General features: G+C 40.9%; 1 protein-coding gene across 2 annotated transcripts in view; it reads left to right on the top strand.

The window, feature by feature from the left end:
- RWDD4 (RWD domain containing 4) overlaps positions 1 to 23,934 on the top strand; it is a 441,468-nt gene that overhangs the window by 38,016 nt on the left and 379,518 nt on the right. For both annotated transcript variants that reach the window (XM_044062554.1, XM_044062555.1), the window contains exon 2: positions 8,588 to 8,668. In XM_044062554.1, the coding sequence (XP_043918489.1) occupies positions 8,588 to 8,668 (81 nt within the window). The remainder of the gene's footprint in view (positions 1 to 8,587; positions 8,669 to 23,934) is intronic.

The raw sequence follows: 23,934 nt of genomic DNA, 5'->3' as shown, positions 1-23,934 counted from the left end.
CAGGGTTCCAGGATAAAAGTTTAGTAGTCTGAGGTACAAGAAATGGCCACAGCAGTGTCCCCCACATGCAGCTGAGAGAAACTGTTATCCTGCTGTGGTAGCAAAGACTGTTTGCTTAACTTTTTTTTTCTTTTTGTGATTGGAAGAAGGACAGACTGGGACTGGTAGTCTGTTCAGTGATAAAGCCAAAATGGTGCCTCTTTCCCAGGTAAGACAAGCAGCAAATGCCGATAAAACTAGCAGTCCACAAAAATCTATTTTTATTTATTTTTGACAGAAAAACGTTGTAAAAACACTTTCAAACACTACTAGCCTCATCAAGGAAATATAAACACAAATCTCCACAGAAAATGTTTTCATTTAGTTAACATTACTTTTAAACTGTGAGAAAAAAAACTAGTGCTACATTTAAGTATGGTCCCGAGACACTCCATTAAAACCTAATGCAATACTACTAGCTTTAAAATACCTTTCCTGAATAGTAAAGTAATAACATCAATACATTTAAGAAAATGGAAGTTTTTTTTTTTTTACACCAATGGGAATTTGTCTGCCCAGCAAAGGAAAGCACAAGCCAAACATCAGTCCCCAAAAGCCTCAGGGGAGCATATTCTTCAGCAGCAGAAAAACTCTGAAGGGCTTACGACTAAAAGACAGTTTGGGTGCGTGGAAGGTGCCCTGAAGCTTTGTAAGCTTGCTGGCCATTGTATCTTTGGCAGGAATAACCCATACAGCTAAGGCTGCTGCAGCAGTGATCATTATGAAGAACATCACCACTGCACTGCAGTGATGAATATAGCAATAACCCACGCCTGGGTGTGGGTAATGCGGGATTTAACCACGGTTGGCGTGGTTTGGTCCCGAGGGACCAAACAAAGACAACCGTGGGTAAATCCGGCATTACCCACACCCAGAAGTGGGTTATTGCTATTATACTATGACATTATTTAAGAAAATAAATAATTACTTTTCTTAAATAACGGCATTGTATAATGCCTCTTTGCTGCCCTTCCGCAGCTGTCTGGTATCCGCGGTAGTTCTGATGTATTGTGCATGCCTACGCAGTACATCAGAGCTGTGGCCAAAAGCAATGGAGAAAGCAAGATCTCCGTTGCTTTTTACTGTTTTGCTATGTTAAATGGGTTTAATATAGCGAGACAGCTTTAAAATAAGCAACTGAGATGTCCGTTGCTTATTTTAAAGCTGTCTTGCTATGTTAAACCCATTTAACAGCGAAAGTAAAGCAACAGAGATCTTGCTTTCTCCGTTTAACCTGTCTCGCTATGTTAAATGGGTTTAACATGGCGAGACAGCTTTAAAATAAGCAACGGAGCTCCGTTGCTTATTTTAAAGCTGTCTCGCTATGTTAAAACCCATTTAACATAGCGAGACAGGTTTAAAAAAAAGCAACGGAGAAAGCAAGATCTCCGTTGCTTTTTACACACTGTGTCGCTATGTTAGAGTTGTTTAACATAGCGAGACAGCTTTAAAAAAAAGCAATGGAGATCTCCGTTGCTTTTTTTAAACCTGTGTCGCTATGTTAAACTCTTTTTTAACATAGCGACACAGTGTTTTAAAGGAGACTTGTACTAAGTCGATTTACAACGTGCACGCTGGCCAATCAGCGTGTACGTTTTGGAATATTAATGGGGGGGAGTCATGGTATAATGGTAGATAACTTGCAGTTCCATCAAGAAGTGAGCTACTATTTAACACCCTTATAAACTCCATTAGATTTTCTCCCCTTTAAAGATGATACTCTTTAACAGGAATTGTAATTGTACTCTTAGAAATACAGAGGACACTCTATTAACCAGACCACCTTACAAAATATCTACTACAAAGAAGTATTTTCTAAAAAAAAAAAAAAAAAAATGCAAAATGCACCTTCCATTTGGAACAAACTCACAGAAGAAATAAGTCAACAAACTTACTGGCTTCAAACTACAACTAAATTCTACCAGATAAAACTGTATGTCTGTGAGTATTTTTATAGATATGGCCTTGAAAGCATCTTTAATGTGAGGAACAATTATGTATTACATTTTCTGACATAATTTTAATTTGGTTCTTATATTTATTGAAATAAGGAATTCAACTGTAAGCTAATTTGCTCTGTCAATGAACAGTACCTTCTTGAAAATTCAAAACTGTCTTTTTTCCAAGTGATGATTCAGTACTGTCAGTCTACAGTTATGTAACTACAAATGCCAATGTAAGTTTCAGTAATAAGTAGTCATGCATTCTGTTGTATGTTTAGTTGTATTGTTTGACCTCTGTAGCCGGTGTGTGACTAAAAAGGATCCTTGGACTAGTTCACTTGCCACTTAATAAATGTTAAATAACTAAATTTAAATATTTGGATTTAAATGCTTAACAACATCAAGTTATTGAAAGTGGACTATATCGATTGTGTGGTATGTGACAGTAATGATATAACTGTAAAAAGGTTGTAGCAGCAACCAGTCTCGAAGTAACAAGTGTACCATATATACGAGTTACATAATATGTAAAAGTAAAAATATGGCAGTTAAAGTGTTTACATGGGTAAAAAAGGCTTTCAGGCCTGTCCTCAGTTCTTGTACTCAATTATTGAAGGAGATTTGAATTTGTATTCCTTGAGATAAAGGAGAGTTACACGACTTCTAATTCTAGTTTGACATTAATAATAATGCCCATTTGTTAACCAAGTAGGCCTACTGGACACATAGTCCCATTTCAGGGTTGACTCTGAGCAGTGTCAGATTAAGTGACTTGCTCAAGGTTTTACAGTGGGCCAAGGGAATCAAACCCTGTACTGCAGGAAATAAAGTTTCCAACCTTAACCTCTGTGCCAACTGACAAAGAAAAAGTCACAAAGTAGTAAGATGGGTAAAGATTTTGATGTTCTTCGTTCCACATTGCTGCAGTCCTTACTATTGGGTAGTCCGCTGTCCAGTCGGCCCGAATACCAGAGCATATCCTCAGTCTTTTGCATGGTCCGATGCAGAAGCAGTTTTGCGAGTGCAGGTTGGCGTTCTGAAATATTGGAGTTTCAGACCGAATCAGAGTTAACATTTTGGTTTTTCTTGCCTCAGTATTTAACCGGATGTCAGAAAAAGTGAATAACTGTATTTCTTGTGGGAAACAGATACCTCATAGGGATTTCCATACCTTGTGTATACCTTGTTTAGGGCCTGAGCACGACGTTGTTGGATGCCGCTCTTGTGCTAGGTTTAACAAACGCACTATTAAGAGACTGTTAGACTGTGCCAGGTTAGTGTTTGGGAAGCAAGGACAAAACAGAGAAGCCTAGGGTTGATGAACCGGCAGTCCCGGACGTCGGTTCTTTAGAAGGCTCAGTGGAGCCGGAGGTTTTGCCAGGAGTTTCTTTGGAGTCTCAGGCAGAGACTTTACTGTTACAGGATGTGCCTTCTCAGGAGGTAGGCCAGGCTGAGGGGGCTTCTCAGGTAACTGTTCTTCCCTCTCTTCCCAAGGTAGTTAGAGCCTCTCCTTCTGTTGCCAAAACTTCTTTGACCAAGTTCAGCTTCAGTGGGGCTTCTCCTAGCATTTCAGGTTCTGTGCCTAAGAAACATATGCTTAAAATGGCAGAAGATTTGATTACTATGATTAGAGGTTCTATGCCCCTCCTGATAAGAGGCCTAGGGTGGAACCGAGTTTGATAGTTTTGAACAGTGTTCAGAGGCTTCTGAGTCTTCTGGCGGAAGATTTGCAGGAATATCCTCCTTATTCTGATTCTGATGTGGATGATTCCACTCCTACAGCTTCTCCTCCTGAGGATTTCTCATTTTCAGAGACTCTGCATTCCATGAGGGAGCACTTTAAATGGGAAGGCCAGGATTACTCTGATTCCAGGAAAAGGCTTAGGGAATTCTTGTTTTGCCCCAGCATAGGCCCTTAGCTATACCTCCTGTGTTGAATGTGGTGGAAGATGTTTTTGCAGAGGCTTCCCTGAACCCTGATTCTTTGCCTCCTGCTCCTGTTAAACCTGATAGGTACTATAGGGTGCCTGAAGCTCATAAGTATCTTTTAAGAGTCCTAGGGCAGACCGAAACTGTTTCTCAGGGACCTAAAGGTGTTAAGGCCTCTGTGGTTAAAAACCCTGTTCCCACTGATAAAGAGGCAAGGGCTTTGGATAGATGGGGAAAGAAAGTGTATACTTCTTCCACTTTAGCCATGAGGGCGTTGAATTGTCAGTTTCACATGCTTAAATATCAAAATTATCTCCTTTCACAACTGAAATCTAAGGTGGATGCTTTGGCAGAAGGTATTGAGTGTAAAGAGTTGCTGGATTTAGTTCATGTGTCTGAACAAGTGGGTAAGCATTCTTTGCAATGTGGTTTTGATGCTGTACAGGCCTCCTCGAGGGTGGCTGCCACTAGTTCTGTTCTTCGCAGGCATGCCTGGTTGAGGGATCAGAATTTAGCTGAGCATGTTAAGACAAGGATTTTGGATGCTCCTTTACAGTCTGATGTGTTGTTTGGTTCGCCTGTGGAAGCAGTTTTAAAGAAAATGGAGGACAAAGCTAAGTCTATGCAAACTGTTAAAGATTTCTTGCAGGTGCAGCCACCAAGTTTAGTAGAAATTGGCCTACTAAGGGATGGACATATCCTGCTTATGATTCACAGTCTAGGGGTAGGTCTAGACGTGGTAGGGGCAGAGCTCAAGGTTCTTTTAGGCCTAGAACAGGCAGTTCACCTGCTCTGACTTCTGCTGAGCCCAGGGGTCTGTCCTCACAGACCCAATGACCTGCCTTTTCAGCTGCCAGTAGATTCTCGCCTGGCAGCTCCTTAGGGAGGAAGACTGTCTCTTTTCAAAGAAAATTGGGATTTAATCACTCAAGACAGATGGGTGTTGGATATCATTCACCACGGTTACAGGTTTTATTTCCATACATTGCCCCTTTCAAAGGCATGCCAGACGTTCCTCCTCCACAAAGGAAAGAGGCTCACAAGCAAATTTCTCTGTTACTCCAAATAGGGGCCATTCAGCCAGTCCCTGTATCAGAAAGGGGCCTAGGATTTTATTCTCGCCTGTTCCTAGTACCAAAGAAGGGGAACACGTGGAGACCAATTTTGGATTTATCTATCCTCAACACTTATCTGGACATTCCAAAGTTCAAGATGTTGACGTTACAACAGCTTTTACCTCTGCTGGGCAAAGATCACTGGATGGTAACTTTAGATCTCAAGGAAGCTTACCTTCATGTGCCTATAAGACTAAGTTGCAGGAAGTATCTGTTTCGAGCTGGAAATTCTCATTATCAGTTCTCTGCATTGCCCTTTGGCTTATCTACAGAGTATTCACAAAGGTTCTGGCTCCAGTGATAGCTTACTTCAGGCTACAAGGAATTCAAATCTATCCTTACTTGGACGACTGCCTGATTCTGGCTCAAGAAAAGGAACACCTTCTACAGCATCTGGAATATGCTATAGCAGTGCTAAGATGCCTAGGGTATTCTGTGAACGAAATAAAGTCCAGTCTAGTACCCTCTCAAGACATGTGCTTTCTGGGTGTGAGACTGAATACAGCAGCCCAGATGGCCTTTTTAACCCCGGACAAACAAAAGAGTCTGTCACTTTACTTCCATCAACTATCTCATCAGTCCGTGCTGACTGCAAGGACAGTCCTTCAAGCATTAGGGTTCATGGCATCTTGTATTCTGGTGCTTCCCAATGCCAAACTGCATATGAGGAAGCTACAATGGTATCTCAAAATGTATGGACACAGCACTGCCAGGATTTGGACACTGTCATTCAAATAATACCTTGCCTTCAAAAGAATTTTTGTGGTGGGCTCAGGAATGTCACCTAAACAAGGGACTCTCTGTGACCCGCCAGAGGCGAGTCAGATTTTAACGACAGATGCCTCGGACATTGCTTGGGAGCTCATCTAAATGGAAAGTGGATACAAGACAAGTGGCCTGCCAGACTACAGCATCTACATATCAACATGAAGGAGATGTTAGCAGTCCAGTTTGCATTAATGGCTTTCAAGGAGTTACTTCTTCCAGGGCAGGTGTTGATTCTAACAGACAACACAACTGTCATGTGGTACATCAACAAGCAAGGGGACACATTCTTATCCTCTATGCAGGCTAGCAATGATTTTATGGGAGACTGCGCTAAGCTTGCAACTAACTCTTTAGGCAAGGTTTCTGCCGGAGCACAGAACTCCTTAGCAGATGTGTTAAGCAGACAAATCATGGATCCCCACAGTGGAAACTGGATCTTCATGTATTTCAGAACTTGACAGTGTCATGGGGAACTCCAGACATAGATCTGTTCGCTTCTCCACTAAACCACCAGCTGCCAAAGTTTTGCACAAAGGGGTTTCATCACACAGCTTGGAAAGTGGATGCTCTGTCTTTCAGTTGGAAAAACCTTCATGTGTATGCCTTTCCACCTCTGCCTCTTCTTCCAAAAGTGCTATTAAAAGTCAGACAAGACAAGCCAAGGATGATTTTGATAGCTCCAGACTGGCCTCGCAACACTGGTACCCACTACTAAGGAGTCTGGTAAGGAAGCCTCCATGGCCTTTACCTTTGATTCCTCATCTGTTATCTCAGAAGGACGGTCATCTGCTCAATGTCAAGCTTCACTCTCTTCATCTAACAGCCTGGCATATTCTGTGTTGAAACACAGCAGGTCTCAACTTCCTCAACAAGTTTTAAATGTGATTATGGAAGCTAGAAGACCTAGTACAAGGAAAGTGTACGCAGAAAAATGGAAGAGATTTTTATTTTGGAGTACAGCAAAGAATTTGGAGATTTCTGAGCCTAATTTGAGTGTGGCTCTTCAATATCTTACTGAGTTATTGGACAAAGGTTTGTCCTTCTCTTCCATTAAGATTCATGCTGCAGCAATTTCAGCTCACTATGATTGTGACCCACCATTGTTTTCGCATCCTTTGTTCAAGCAGTTTCTTAGAGGGGCAAAGAATATAAGACCCCCCCCCGTAGAGCTCCTACTCCTGCTTGGGATCTCAATTTTGTGTTGGAAAAACTTACTCTACAACCTTTACTGCTGAATTGAAATACTTGTCATGGAAGACTGCTTTTCTGTTGGCTATTACTTCTGCAAGAAGGGTGTCTGAGTTGCAGGCCCTTATGGCAGTAGAGCCCTTTTTGATTTTCCATAAGGATAGGGTATCATTACGTACTAATCCTTCCTTTATGCCTAAGGTGGTTTCTAGTGTGGCTTTAAACCAAACAATTCATTTGCCTACTTTTTATGCAGACCCCCAAAATAAAGGGGAAAAGATTTTGCACACTTTAGATGTACACAGGCAATTGCGTTATTATTTAAGCAGGACTAAGGATTTTAGGCAGTCTCAGCAGTTATTTGTTTCTTTTGCTTTGAGTTAGGGCAAGCCTGTGTCAAAACAAACTATTTCTAGGTGGATTGGGTTTTGCATTGCATTTTGTTATTCCCATCATGGCAAGGAGATTCCAGCTGGGATTAGGCCTCATTCCACTAGGGCTACTGCCACTTCAACAGCATTTCTAAGGTGGCAACTAAGGATATTTTGGAGGCAGCTACTTGGAGTTCAGTGCATACTTTCTCTAAGCATTATCACCTTCCTATCTACTCTAAGTCTAGGGCTGGTTTTGCCACTGCTGTTTTGCAAGGCATGTTGTCAGCTCCTACTTCTTTATGATTTGCCAGCCTCCCTTACCTCTGCTTTGGGATTCTACCCAATAGTAAGGACTGCAGCAATGTGGAAGAACATAGTACAGTTTTGTACCTACCATAAATGTAGATGTTCGAGGATCCACATCTCCTTCCCTCTGTGTTTAGGGGTGGTTGTGTAGGTGAGGTTATATGCTGATATTTTTGTATATTTTTGTATATATTGTGCATATTTTTGGTGCAGGTATTTTGGGCCTTGTCTTTTTAGGGTCTTCTGACATCTGGGGCAAGAAAAGACTGAGGATACTGGTATTCGGGCCGACTGGACAGCGGACTACCCAATAGTAAGGACTGCAGCAATGTGGATCCTCGAACATCTACATTTATGGTAGGTACAAAACTGTACTTTTTCTTACAGGTGCCCAACACTGGAACCAGTTTCCTAGTTTCATATAGAATTCCATCTCGTTTTGAATCTTTTACGTTTCTACAAGATGAATAAATAGGGGATTTAAAACCTCAATACATGTCTCGTGGACTTTTGTCATTGTGTATGTTTGCCTTCATGTGCGACTCGTAATGTATTTCTGCTTTGATCAAAGCAATATTTTCTGAGTGTTTTTGTGTCTAGGCATTTGCTATCTTAACTGTGCAGAACTTGTCAGTCTGAGCAATGTTATTTCTGTCTTTTTTTTTCCCTTTATTGTGGCCAGTTATGACCTGATTAATGTCATGCATAGCAGACTTGCAGAGTTTTGAGTTTGCATCTCTGATGCATTATCTTATGAAATCCGATTTAATAATTAATTTGGATAATTACTTAAGTTCACTGTCTCTCTTTACAGTTCATTAAGTCCTTCTTTGTTCCCCTTTTTGTATTCTTTTACATACTCTGCATATGTTTAGTTGCATTGGTGTTTTATGCAACAGTTAATTGAATGACCTTTTCATTCTAGATGGAGCTGGAAGCCTTGCGTTCCATTTATGAAGGAGATGAGTGTTTTAAGGAACTGAGCCCCACCTGTTTTCAGTATAGGGTAAGAGGTGTAATATACCACATTATATATTTATTTATTTGACATTTGTTTATCTGGCCAGAAAGTGCCCATTGTCAGCATAGGCCCGAGGAGAAAGCACAATCTTTCAAAAATCAAGTACAGATATTTTAAATCACAGACTATCATTGTTCAGCTTCTGCTTTTGCTTTTTTAAGAGAACATTGCTAAATTATTGCCTGCTGAAGAAACATTTTATCATGTCCTTATTACCGCTATTCAAGTGTTCACATAAAAATAAAATTATTAGGTCGTCTTAAAATCATTTTAAAAATCAATTTACTTGAGGTTTCAGCTATGGTGACTTCTGTGTTTCTGCATATTGGGCATGAGATTCAGAACCTGATCCTACACATTCATCAGAATGCTTAATATACAACACGGGCAAGCTTTTATGATGATTATTCATACTGATTTTATAAAGGGACTGCGTACCTTATGACATGCAGATTCCCTGTAGCTGGCGCATTGCTATTTATTTGTTTGTGCCCTGGATTACTGGATTGTCAGGCACTGCCTGGGACACAAGGCAAATACAATTCAAGCATTACCATATGTTTTTGACTTTATTATTCCCAGATGTTTATTTCTTGAAAGTAAAATATAAGCAAATTTCATTAATTAACCTCGCCTTCAGTTTATTTATTTTTTTTGCTTAGACTTTTTGTCATGTATTCATATTTGTATACCAAGCTAGCAGTATGTCAGTCATATAAGTGCTTGGGTAATATTAGGCTAGTCTCTCACTGTAACTTTTTTCACTAACTATCTTGGTCTGCATCAGTGTATTTTCTGTATTGTTTGCTTTTTTACTTCTGTAATTGGTAACTGGAGTATTACAGTCATTTCTAGTTCTAACAACTCTACATGTTTTTGTGGCAGATCTATGTATTTATCTGCTATACTTAGTTCCTTGCCTGCTCTATATTTCACTTTCAGATCATACAATCATGGAAGTGCCATGTACAAAGATTTTCTGAATACACACAAAGTGTTATGGCTTGGTTCTACCTGTATTTCTTTAACGTTCACATAATCATGACATTTTTCTCATGCCAAAAAATACATTGAACACTGAGAATAGCTCGCTTTATTTTTTCACTTAAGCACTTTCCTTCCCCAAATCTCACAGGAACATCATTAGAACTTTGGGATACAAAAGTGCTAACTAAAATTGCACAGTTCTCGGTGTCTAAAGTGCAATTACAAGTTATTCAATCGGCTAGCTTGAATTTCTTTTATCTGTCTACTATTCCTAATGGTTCTTTTTTCATCCAAGTACATCAGTTTTTTTTTCTGCATATGTATTGTTGCTGTCCCATAAGAATCTGATATGGCCTTTTGTTAGTATCTCAGCTTATACCTTTTTGACTGGCATCACAACTGGCTTATTTACCCAATAGTACTTTACTATCTGTTTATCTGCATATAGTTTGAGTAGTTCAAAACAAATACTTTGTCTAGCAGTTGGAGCAGTGGATTAAAGCTGTGACCTGTAATTCCAGTGGTACAGGTTTTGATTCCCATCTGATGTGTGACAAGTCATTTAATCAGACAGTGCTCAGGGGCAACTGGGAATTTGAGCCAGGCTGCCTCAGTGGTCCCCTGGACGGCAAGCCTAAAAACTACCACTGAACCTGTACATAGCTCTATTATCAGACTGCTTTTTTGTTCTAAAAGTGTTCCAAGAATAAATGTTATATTAGAAATTTTAGGGACAGACATAATAGGGTACTGGATCATTCACGGAAACTTGGGTAATTTGTCTACTATTTTTTCTGCATCTGGTTTCATTCCAACTTGTAGAATATTTCTCATGTATTTCAGACTTGTCCAGTTTATTTTACATTTTACTTATTAATTCGAAACTATAGTGTTTTAATATTTTTAGTACTTGTTCGCGGTGGTGGTGGTGCTGCGGTAGCGTTGTCGCCTCACAGTAAGACGTTGTCCTGTTCGATTCTCAGCTAGAGCGTCTTCTGTGTGGAGACGTGCGTGAATGGGCGTACCTTCGTTGAAGGTTGTGTGTCAGGGCCGGCAACTCGGCACGTAAAAATCTACTGCCAATTATTAGCGGACCGAAGTTCCGCTGTGGCGTACCCTAATTGGGAAAAGCCGAAAGACATAACAAAGTACTTGTGTCTGTCACTTTACATGCTCTTGTATCTGCAGCCACAGTAACATATAATTTATATTTGCAACAACATTTTGGTATATCTAAGGTACTGATTAAATGCCAAGCGGCTATTTAAGGAACCTTCTTAATGCTGTTTTAGTTGTAGATGGAGCTTTCTTCATCTGGCTTTATTTGGTTGAATCCCTAGTTTGAATCAAGTACAAAAAAGAAAGTAACATTTGACATTTTTGAGACCACTTCATCTTTAAGCAATGGGTAATTTAATTTATTTACTCAGATTTTTTTGATCAGTGCAAATGGGAAGTTTGTTTTGCTTCACAGCAGCAGTGACCCTACTCGCCTTTTTAATTTATTTTTCATCTCCATTCACAATTACTGTGCAGTCCTTATGCATGGTGCACTTTTATTTTGCACCAGTGGTTTGCTGCTTCTCATTATTATTCTAGTTACCCCCCCCCCCCCCGACTGTTGGTAACTCATCTGCTTCCATTCTTCCCTTTCATTTTTTCCAACCGCTCTCATTTTTCTTCCGCTATATATTTCTCCTAATAGTGTTTAGAATTATCCTGTTTTTTTTTTTTTTTTTTTTTGTTGTTTTTTTTGAGGTTAACTTCATCTCTCTGGCGTCTCTCTTGTTGTGTACATTTCTTTTCCCTACCAATCCCCTCCCCCTTTTTGTTTGTATGCCCACATGCAGAAACCTCTAGGAGTTTTATCCTTTCCCATATGTCCTCTCCCAGGTTTCCAGAGCCTCTGCCCATTTTTTTGTCCCAGGGAACACTTGCAGAATATATGCTTCATGCCTGTCTCTTCTGTAATGCATCCCCACCACCTTGATTCTGGCTTCCTTCAGTGTGAAATATTATCTGCAGTGCTGCTAATCGGATTTCACATCCCCTGTGTTTTCTGCATCTATGTTATTTTGAGGACATTTCAACATTTGGCTCCCCAGGTTTTGACAACCTTCTTCCTTTCAATATAGCTATATGCAATATTTTATATGGTGTTTTAATTTTATTCCTTTTTTAATGGTAACTTCTGTTCTCGATTGTGCTAAAAACTAAATAAATCATTGGCCACTTCTCATTCTGTTATCTTTTCCTCTCCAATTATTTGCTCCAAATACCTTGGTTCTTTTGCCAGTTTTCTCTAATAAATTCAGGCCCCTTCTTGTCTATTTTATGTATCCATAATTGCAGTCATCCATATCGGCAGAATCTCCATTCTCCATTCCAGTATTGGCTTGATTCTTAGAAAACTTTCCGCTAGTTTCTGAATATAATATTCTGTATTGTTATTGTTCTCCTTGAATATTTGCTTCCAAAATCCCAGTCTTTCTTTGTTTCTTGAGTGCCCCCTAATTCATCATCATTCCTTTCCACTTTGAATTATAGGTGTATGAGCCTTAACTGTGTAGCTCTTATGAGCCTTAACTGTGTAGCTTTAAAGTACCCCTTCAAATCAGGTAATCTCAAAATGCCTTCTGTTAGATCAGCTTATCCTAATTGACTCTTGCAGTCTTCCCCTCCCAGATAAAATCTTTCAGCTCTTTATTAATTGCTATCCACAACTTTTCCTCCAATTTAAAAATATGCCTGACCTGTATATAAAACCTGAAGGGGCTAAAAGCATTTGTATTTTGCTAACCATATCCATAAAACAGAGCTTCCAATTTCTCAGTTTTTGTATTGTCCTTTGTTTGGTCTCTTCCCACATATTCTTAGCTGCCACACCAGAATCATTTTTAATTCAGAGAATTCAGACACCAGACTGAGTGTGTTCCCTGTGTGCTCTTAAGGGAAACTGTGCTTCATGCTGAGAGCTGCGTCTACAAATAATGGGAGTATCCATTTTGTTCCATGTAAACATCCCTCTCGGGTGTCAGTGGTGAGGATTAGACTTCCTTGATTAGTGGCACAGAGGGGGGGATGTGCCATATTGTACTGGTGAGCAGTGGTGTGGGTATTAATTGAACTTCGGTAGCCTGTAGATAGTTTATTTATTTTATTTATTTATCATTTGTTGACCGGGAATGTCCGACTAGGTTTTGTCACTGAAGCTGTGTGTGCTGTCAACAGCCACAAGGTAAATATACAGAGTTTCATTTTCACAGCAGTTTTATTTATTTATTTTAGTTTAGTTAGGGAAAGCAGGCAAAGATGTCAGCAGAGGATTATGGCAAGCTGACAAAGAACCAGTTGGCCAAGGTGTGTGAAGCCAAAGATGTATCCTAAAGAGGAAATTATTTCAGCCTTAGTCGCAGTTCAAACCAGCAACCAGGAGGATAACTAGTCTGATGATGGGGATTTTCAGCCCTCAGAAACGGGACACATTTTCCTCAGAGGACTTAAAATTCCATGTGGAGTAAAGACTTGAACTGGGGGACAAATGTCCTGAATTAGAAACGGCAGAGTGCCTGCAGCGTTTGGTCGAAGAAAATGGCAGACTGCAGCATTTAGAGGCAGACGAATAAGGGAGGGTGGCCTAATGGTTAAGGTGTTTGCCTTACAAACACAAGGTGCAGGGTTTGAGTCTCACAAGGGATAATTGGCTAGGCTTAAAATGGCTAGCAAGGTCAGTTAGCCTAGTACTGAATCTATGGTGGGAGGATGGCAGAATGGTTAAAGTGTTTACCTTGCATACGCAAGGTGCAGGGTTTGATGCTCACATGGGGTACTTGGCTAGGCTTAAAATGGCCCACAAGGGCAAATAGCCTAGTACTAATCTATGAACCTATAAGAAAATGAGAAGCAGTGTCAACATGAGAAGAGGAGATGTTGACTCTTCGACAGGAACGTGGAGGTAATGAAGAAGGGAATAACCGAACCTAAGAAGCAATAAAGGTCAATAAATTTCTTCCATAGTTTACAGAGGTTAATAATTTTGATAGTTTTATTCATACTGTGTATTTGAAAGTATATGTAAACAGTATAATGTCGACGGAGGGCTCTGGCTATGGTTCCTGACCTCCTTACTCCATGGTAAACTTGTAACTGCTGCTTCTAAATTTCCTGATATTGATTGTTTGAACTACAGTAGTGTAAAACATTGTTTACTAAAATGTTTTAAATTAACAACTAAAGCTTACAGAAAATTTTGTGAGCATAGACGCAAGGCAGATGAAAGAACATGTGATACTGCTGAGTTAAGCACTTATTTTCATGTGTGGGTGTGTGTGTGTCAGATCACCACTTTTTAAGGGCTTGCAGATTTTAGTGAGAGAACAAGCTCTTGATACTTTGCCTGAGGACATGAGAATCTGGTTGAAGGACAAGAAGTGTAACTCTGTGTTTATGAGCTGGGGAAAAAAAGGGGATCTCCCTTAACAAGTAGGGCATCACTGCACAAGTAGATACCCAATGCTGCACATGGATATAAGGAAATCCATGATGGGCAGCCTAAACTACCCCAACAGAGTCCACCAGTAACAGGGGAAGCCACTAATTCAGGTACACTGGCAGGATCAAGGGTTAGATATTTTTAATGTAATCAGTGGGGCCATGTATCATATAGATATCCATGGAGGCAAGGTAGAAAACAAAAGGTGGGGGACCCAGGAAGTGAGAATAAAAGTATGTTATTGCAAGTTGTTAGAAGACCACAGGAGTACCAAACTATCACCACAGTTTTATATCCTGTCTTAGTAAATGGAAAACGGGCCACTGCTAAGAGAGATGTCCTCTGACATAACCATTGTGAAGCCTGCACTGGCTAAAGAAGAGCAGTACTTGCTTTGGCAGTCCACTCCAGTCAGCGCTTTGGGAGGGACCCTATTCCAAATGCCTGTGGCCAGAGTTTATTAACTGGAAGGGTGGAAAAAGAAGCAGGCAAGTAGGTGCGTTTGCAGACATCCCTGCAGATGTCTTGCTAAGGAATTATTTTGATAATGCAGTACCTTGTGTCTATGCAGTAACACTGTCAGGTTTGGAGCTGGGCAGGTGGGTCTAGTAGCCTAGGGGAGACCCAGGAAGACCCCACACCTGAAGCCAGGGCTGGTGAGGTGGTTATTTCAGGGACTGATCTACTTTGTAGCTGTGAGCCTGAAGGTGAGCCACAGCTGCTGGTAGGTACTAATGTTCCCTTGGACAGAGAATGACTTGCAAGGGCAGAGGTGAGTTGTAGTACCCAGGCTGAAAGTGAGGCACTGCTGTCAGATGATACCAGACTTCCTGTGGAAGGGGAGCTGGGAATAGTTACAAAGATAGAGTTGAGGCAGGCTCGGCTCTTGGACCCTACACTGAGACTTGAGGGAGGTAGCTAGGAAGATGCCTGATCCTCAAGGAAAAGGCGAGTGTGTATACTGAAACAAAAGGTTACTTTATAGAGAGTGGACCCCTTTGGGAAGGCTAGAGGGAGAGGTAATACAGCAGTTGTAGTGCCTAGAGCCTACCATCTGGCAGTTCTAGCCATAGCCCATGACATTCCGTTTGCAGGTCATATGGGCATAAAGTGTATCAAGAGATATATTATACAGAACTTTTATTCTTCTGGCATTGAAAGAAGTGTAACAGGGTACTGCAGGACCTGTGAGTAGTGCCCAAAAAGTAGGCAAGGCAAGAGACAAAGTCAAGGCTCCTTTGATGCCCTTGCTTGTAATTGAGGAGCAGTTTAAGGGTTGCTATGGATATTGTGGGACCTGTAAGTACTCCAAGTTCCACAGGGAATTATATCCTGGTGGTAGCAGATTATGCTACTAGTCACCCTGAGGTGGTGGCTCTCTCTTCTATCGAGGCAGAGACGGTGGGAAATGCTTTGTTAGATTTTCAGCAGGGTAGGTTTCTCAAGAGAAATACTGACAAACTGAGGTGCCAATTTCATGTCAGACCTGCTGGGTTGTCTGTGAGAGCATTATGGGGTGAAGCACCTGAAGACCCCCCCACCATCCCAGATTAATGGTCTTGAGAGGTTAAACTCTACACAAAAGACCATGCTATGGGCGTTTGCAGACCATTTTAAGAGAGTGGGACAAATATTTGCCCCATTCCCTGTTTCCATACAGAGCAGATCCCAGGAATCTATAGGTTTTGTACCATTGAGTTGCTATATGGGCATAGGGTGAGGCGGCCTTTGGATTTGATTCATGATAAGTGGGACGGTGAGTGTGAATCCCACAAGGAGTCTGTGGTGATGTATGTCCTAAACCTCAGGACAAGGCTTAGGGAAGGAGGACCCAGCAGGAGCCCAGTAGCAGAAAAAGGTCTGGTATGACAGGAATGCTTGAGCCCAAGAGTATGCTGTGCGACAGCAGGTTACGGTTTTCATTCCTGTTGGAAACGGTAAGTGCAGCAACTTGGGAAGGACCCTTCAAAGCTCATAGGTTGGTACTAGGCTGTCGGCCCTAGGGCTTATACAAGCCTAGCCATAACAATTCCCGGGATATTTTTTCCCATAATATTTACTTCCCTGGACCCCTGTCTAGCGGGGCGACTGACGTGATCCCCGGGGTGAATTTCCCATCTCCCATCCAATTGTCAAGGTTCCTTTTAAAGAGGGTCAAGGAGGTGCTCTGCTTGACATGTATGGGTAGTCTATTCCAGAGTATGTGGAGTCTCTGGGTCAAGAACCTATCCCTCCAGCATGTTTTGTTCATTGTGATAACAAGGTGTAGATCTCTGGAGAGTGTGGCTCTGAGGGATTGGGATTTCTTTAAGTGGAGCATGTCCAACAACTAAGGGTTTGACTTGGCCTTGTATGTTAAGCAGATATCGCCTCTGAGTAGACGATATGCCACAGAGTATAGCTGGAGTTTTTTAGACGGTCAGTATAGGGCATCTGCTTTAGGCTTGTGATTCTTTTAGTGAGGTATTTCTGCAGCCTTTCCAGCTGTTGCAGATGTCTTGAAAGGTAAATACCAAATGGGGCGTTGTACTCTATAATGGGTCTAATGAGGGATGAGTACAGTGGGACAATGACCTCCTTTTTTCTAGATGAAAAGTCCTTCGTGATTAGGTGTGCCACATAGGATTTCCTGACTGTTGTGGCAATGTGGTTATTGAAGGTGAGACCACTCTCTACCTGTCCTAAGTCTCTCATCACACTTTTGGTGTTTAGTGTACTGCCACCTATGTGGTAATTCATGGGTACATGGTTTTTCCCAAAGGGGATAACTATACATTTCTTGGCATTGAGCTTGAGCCCATGGCTCTGGCACTAAGCATCTGTTTCTGTAAGGCCCTTTTGTAGAATATCCATACCATTTGGGGATTCAATAATGGCTCCCAGTTTGCAGTCATCTGCGAACTTTGTTAGCTAGAGTACCTTAGTGTTGCCTGTACTTCGGAGAAGTAGATGCCAAACAAGAGCGGTCCCAGGACTGAACCCTGAGGTACTCCACTTGTCTGGAGCTGGATTTCGAGTTGGCTACTTTTACTGACAGAACCCAGACTGTAAGCCAGTTTGCAACTCCTCGAGTGACGTAGGTATTTATGCCCAGCTTAGTAAGTTTATCTATGATTCCAGAGTGGGAGATGGTGTCAAAGTTTTTGTCGAGGTCCAGATAGGCTGTGTGGACCGCCTTACCCTCGTCTCCAGAGCTGTGGACTGATTCAAAGAAGTCATTCAGGTTCAGGAGACTAAATCGGCCCTTCACGAACCCAAACTGAGTGGGTGCCAGTGTTTGAAGGTTGCCACCAATGTCTTTATAAGTTCCATGATAATGCGTTCCATGCCCTTGCAGATCAGGCCCATCAGACTGATGGGACGGTAGTTCCCAGGATCCAAGGTGGATTCCCCCCTTGTGGAGTGGGATAACTGTAGCTGCGCGCCACTCAGTGGGCACGAAGCCTGAGGTGAGGCTATGATTAAACATGACAATGAGTTGTCAGTTCATTTTGTAGGTCATGTAGTACACAGCCCGGGATGTCATCTGGTCCCATGGATGCTGTATTCTTAGCTTTGGGAGTGCGGTTTCTACCTGTGTGGCCATGATTACTGGAATTTGGCAATTATTTGTTATTGAGATGGGCCCTTTAGGGGGTGAAGTCGGCACTTAATCTATCTGCCAGGATATTGGCAATATCCTTGGGATCAGTATATTTAATGCCATTCTGTTGTAGCTCAGAGCAGATCTGAGCATTGCCATTTAGATTCTTGACATAATTATAGACTGCCTTGTGGTTGTCTTTGGAATCTTTGGCAATTTTATTTTTGTAACTAGCTTTGGAGGATTTTATGAGGGATCTTAGCTTCTTACTGAGGCTGGTAAGGGAGTGTTTTGCATCCTGGGATTTTTCTCTTTTTCTGCAACAGTTTCTTCCTTCTGTTGTATAGTTTGTTTATGGCAGGGGACCACCAGATTGGCTTCCTTTTTTTGGAGGAGAGTACAGTGCCTTAGTGTAGGACTCAGCAGTCGAACTTTCAGCTCCCATATGCATGGGTTTCATGAAGTTTGTCACTTTTGACTTGAGTAGCATGAAGTTGGCTTTGGAGAAGTTTTTTACGGAGGTTTCCTTGCTGGGGCTGGGGGTGGGATGTGGATGTCAAGGGTGATTAGCTTATGGTCAGACCTGACCAATGAGGGGGTGACCAGTGGTGTGAAGCATCTATCTCCCATGTTAGTAGTGACCACGTCTAGGATATTAAAGCCCTTGGTGGGACAATAGATTAGTTGATCCAGGGCATTGGAATTTATGAATTCTAATAAGCATCGGGAAAAGGTGTTGGTACCTGAGTAGTTTTCCCGGTTAATGGCAGGGTAGTTGAAATCACCCAGTAGTAGGGTGTTTGGTTGTATCTTAATATTGTCCAGTATGTTTAGAAAGGTGTAGTGAGAAGCTTGGGGTATGGTGGGGAATCTGTAACAAGCTACAATTTGGATTGCAGTCTTACCTAGTGTTAGTTGCACCTGGAGAATTTCAGATGCATTGTGTTGGGCAACTAGCCTGGAGGTGTGAATATCCTTGATGAATATGGACACTCCTCCACCTTTAGTGTTTCAGTCTTGGTTTTGTGGCCGAAGAGTGGTAAGAGTTGTAGCCTGGTATTGCAGGGGTGCTCTCTTGAGCCTTGAATCAGGTCTCCGTTACTGCACAGATATCGATGTTTTCCATTTTTAGGAGTGCCTTAAGAGACTGCATCTTGAGGTTTAGACTCCTAGCATTTAGTAGCATTACCTTCAGATTTTGCATACTTGTATCTGCTATGGTGGTGGTTTTGTCCTTTGAACCTTGCCTAAAAAAGGCACTATAGGGGTGGCAAAACTTTAGCCAGTATCCTGAATCCCAGGGGCGACAGGTGCAGACTATCTCTGGCAAAGCATCGTGGTTTGTCAATCATGTCATCCCAGGCAGACAGATACTGGATCCCCTTTGAATGACACCAGAAGCTTAGTCAATTGTTGAAGTCCATCATTTTGTCCTTTATACTGTGGTATCATTCTGGGCGAAGGCAGGATGTTACTCGGGGCTAGGGCATACCTGCCTGGGCCACATGATCTGAGAGCTCTTCCATGTCTTTTTCTCATGTAGTCCAGGGAGGTACGTCTCAAGTCATTCACTCCAATATGGACAATGACAGAGTTGTATTTGTACTTGTTGTGGAGTGACTTGAGTGCATGCGTTATGTGACGGATCCTGGCACCTGACAGGCGGCTGACTGTAATTTTCTCCTTCTTAAGCCTGGTGAGTAGGACATCCGTGTGCCTGATTATAGAGTCACCTATGACTAAAGTGTTGGGTACGTTGTCTTGCCTTAGGGGCTGTTGTTGGGTGGCACACTGGTACTGTGAGCTATGTGTCTCTTTGGTTGTGACTGGTGTTTGTTTGCGTTTCAGCTTCGGAGGTCCTTGTTGCTTGGGCAGGTTAATGTTAAGGGCCTCCGCATATGTGGGTTTAGTGTTGCTATGTGTGGGTTTTGAAGGGCTATGTGTTTGCTTGAGGTGTAGTGCAGGTGATGACCTTCTGCTCTTGACTGTCTAGCACAGTCTTGGCTGGAGAGAGCTTTGCTTCCAGTTTGGCTATGTAAGTGCATGTCTTGCAGGTTGTAGTGTTGGGTGGTAGGAGGAGAGGGTCCTCTGTGTAAATGAGGCAGTTGCTGCATTGCCCCAGTATGCCCAGATTCACCAGGTGGTAAGGAAAGTCAGTAATAACTACATGGTAGAACTGCTAGTTAGGAGCAGGGGCACAAACTTTACTATGTTAACGTGATGAAGTCTTACCATAACATGAAGATTCTTCTGCTGTAGGAAGCAGGTGAAGTCTGAGGGAGATCTATGGCTACATCGAGTCAGCCAGAAAAATGTCCATTATTAAGGTGGAGCTTAGGGTTGCAGGCATATGATATGGCGGGTTGCAGGCATATGATATGGCACTGCAGCACTGTAGTGGGGTTAGCAGTGCCAATGCAGACGGACTCTCAAGACAGGGTCTGGGTTTATGTATTCCCAGATAGGCTCATTCCTCTCAAGCAACTTTTCTCTAGGGTCACTTGAGAAACTAGCTTGTGTCTTCAAAAAGGGGAGAGATGTGATGATGTGAGGTATTCCCAGCTATGCCAGGAGAAGTAGGGCAGTGAATATTTAACATATGCCAGCGTAGCTAGATGGAATTTTATAAAGAATTCAGTTATTTGTATATCAAACTGATTTTTACAGATGCTTCTGTTGAAAATTGTATTTGTAAAGCTGCTTGCTTTAAAATGTACCAACATTGTGTCCTGCTGGGCAGAAAAAGAAATGGGCTTGTATGTCAGACTGTATTATAACTATTGAAATTAATGTATTGTAACCGAGAATATTGGAACAGAAAAGTTTAATCTCAGTCCATCTAACTTTGAAAAAATAGTGATTTGCTTGGTAGGCCATAAAGATTGTATCTTAAAGTTCTGATTGCAGGCAGAGTCGAAATGTCTGTGAAAACAAGGTCTAGAAATCCTCATTGTGTTGTCCACAGCAGTGGACTAATTGCTGCCCTGGAAGGGTAGAAGTGTTGAAATGGTTTTATAGCTTTCAGATGCTATAACACATCTTAGCAAAGCTGCATTTGTGTATGGTAACACATGTGTGAGATTCTGATTCATTTCTAGTAATGGGGGTAGTATGGGATCCAGAAGTCAGATGACCAGATGTGTGTAATGTCATTATGTAATCCAGGACAAAAATGTGTTAGTATCAGACGAGACTGTTGTTAGTACCAGATGAGACTGAAGTCTCCAGGCAGTCTGTTTTTTGAAACCTGACATAGAAGGATAACTCCTACTTCATCTTGCTTAGTAAGTGACCAGGGAATAGCAATTCTGTAGATCAGTCAGGAAAATATAGTGAGATTAGTTAAGTACTGTTTTTCTTTATCTGTATGAATCTATTCATCAGTTTTGTTTTAATATTTCCTGTGATAGAAACTCTGGTGTTTGTTGTAAATAGATATTACGTATTCTCATTTTCTTCTATTATTTATTATTAAATATGTTTAAACGTTTCTTTGCGGCTGGTCCTTTAGAGAAAATTTTGTACTTGATGCAGAGAGCTGCATCTGGGAATACTGTGTTTATCTGTGTGTCCTAAGTAAACATCCATGTCCGATGTCAGTGGTGAGGATTCATTTGATTGTTGGCCCAGAGGAGGGAATGTCACACTTCATGTCCCATAAATATGATTATTGTTGAAGCAATTTGTGTGTGGGTGCATAAGTTAGACCTATTGCCTTTGTTTTAGCTTCATTAATTTTTTATCCGGAAAAGATCTGAAACTGTCTCAAAATGTTCTACAACATTGAAATGTCCCTTTCTGGTTTTATCAGGTATAAATTAATATCCTCTACAAATAGACTACCATGCCCATTGTATCCTTGAATTTCTGAGTCCCTTATTTTCTTTGCCAGTGGTCCTAAATATAATGCAATTAACAAAGGGGAAAGAGGACATCTCTGCCTTGTTCCTCTGCTCAAACAGAAATTATCTGAGAGGAAACCAGTCACTTTAATTTTCATCTCTGATCTCTCATACACCTTCCTAATTAATCTTATAATTTTATCAAGCAATGCAAATGCTTCCATTGCCCTGCTCATAAACTCCCTCCTAACTGTGTTAGATGCTTTTTCTAAATCAAAACTTACTAACAACAGTGGTATTTTCTCCTCCTCTTAAAGTACTCTTAAACAAAATTCCAGATCTTTCGTTTTTTTCCTCCTAGCTTCCAAACTTCACAGGAATACATCCCCATTTTTATCTCCTCTCCTCCTGTCCTTTCAGTAATTGAGCCTTCTCTACATCTAACCTTAGCAAATGTAATTCTTCCATAAACATTTCTGTTTGTGTCTTTTCTTGATTCCATATTTGTTTGCTATATACAAACTTCCATAACATTTGTAAAATATTTTTGGTATTTCTACAGGATTTCTTGTTGTCGTCCTTGCTATAAAAGTTTTGCACTCTGGAGTTAATATCAAAAACTTTCACTTAACAGCAGTCCTTTTAAACTCATGCATATTATCAAGGTAGCTCCCTATTTTCTGTATTATATTCTACAATTGCCCCACTTTTTATGGGAGAGTACCCCTTTGTCTGTCCCTCTAAATAATTCTTGTTACTTCTTAACCATATCTCACTCCACTTTAATTTTATCCCACTCCCTAACTATAATTCCAGAAGAAATGTCTATTTTTCTCTAATAACCCCCAAATAATTTCTACTACCCATTCCTAAATTCCTCTCTCTTCAGCAGATAGGTGGGAAAGTGCCAGTGTTTCATTTTTATTTCATTACCCTGCATTTTTATTTTAGTTATTATTGGTGCATGATCTGAAATAGTTATTGGATGCATAGCAAAACTTACAATTGAATGTACGTTCCTGTGAAATATATGTTCTGCCTAGTTTAGACCAGTTTTTATATCTTGGGGAATAGTATGAAAATTCACTCTGAACTCCTGTTACTGAATTCATATCTTCCGTGCAAAATATCTTCCTAACTTTCTTCAAAAATATTCTCTCCTTTGTTGTATCTGGGGGGGCCCAGAAGGGAATATATCTTTTGCAAATCAAATTCCAGTACCCACCTATTAGTAATATTTCCTGCTGAAAGCCGATTACTTCTCCCAGAATTTTCTTAAGCTCCATTTGTAGCAGATTTTGGTGTAATATACATGCCATTGTAATCCTCTTCCCTTACCAATAGTACTCTTAGTACTACAAAGCTACCATTCTCTCTTTTTTTATCTTTTTCTATTACTATTGGAGCTCCATTCTGCAGAGTAGTCATTCTGAAAACATTTCTTTATCATATTGACATGTTCAGTTGTTTCCAAATGTGTCTTATGTAGCATAGCTATTTGAACTCTACATTTTTTAATATAGTCCACTACTCTTTCTTTTTTTGCATGTATCTGTGACACCATTTACATTTAAAGACACTGTAGAAAGTCATTATGTTAATATATTATTCCCCAGGATTTAATGACATGTACACTGTTCTGAGCAAACAGAAAACACAGAATTACCTCACACCTTCTTCCTCCTAATGTTTTTCCTACTAATCTTCTTGCAGCTTTAAATACTGACAGGGATTCATAAAGGTTACCACAAAGTATAGACTACATGTACACTTAGTGTAATCTTTTTGAGGGACTAGAACGCCTAATAATGTGATAAGAAATTTCTTGAATACATATTGTATACACTTATTGTAGGCTTTACTGAATCTGGCCCATTATTCCCACCTTTTAGGTTTAATAACTTTTTTGTTATGTGTCTAGTTTAGTTCCAGCTTTTGGGTTACATGCATGCACTAATGTTTGGTAGGTTGATCTTTTATACAGTTGTTTCTTGTCATATCCATTTGAGTCTGTCATCTTACAAAATTTTTATTTTTTTATTGAAAGCCCTTGCAAAACACCCCAAATATACTCCTAAATACCTATTAATTTATACATAGTTTTGCATGTTAGCATTATCTTCAGATATTGAAGTTTTACCCACCTAATAGGAACAGATGTCCTAGACTTAACTGCCACACTAACAGACTTGGGTTAACCTAAAATGAAGGTTATGCATGGTACAGCCTGTGGTGTTTCACTGTTGCAGTCATCACTGTAGGGTTCTTCCTGCTGGCATGCAGCCCTCGGTCGGCCAGAATCCCAAAGTCTGGGTCCAGCTTCAGCTGTGGACTCGCCCTCCCTGAC

This window comes from Protopterus annectens, chromosome 2.part1 (assembly GCF_019279795.1).
Source record: "Protopterus annectens isolate FY-2018-M chromosome 2.part1, PAN1.0, whole genome shotgun sequence".
NCBI classification, from domain to species: Eukaryota; Metazoa; Chordata; order Ceratodontiformes; family Protopteridae; genus Protopterus; species Protopterus annectens.
This window is presented reverse-complemented; position numbering and strand designations above follow the sequence as displayed.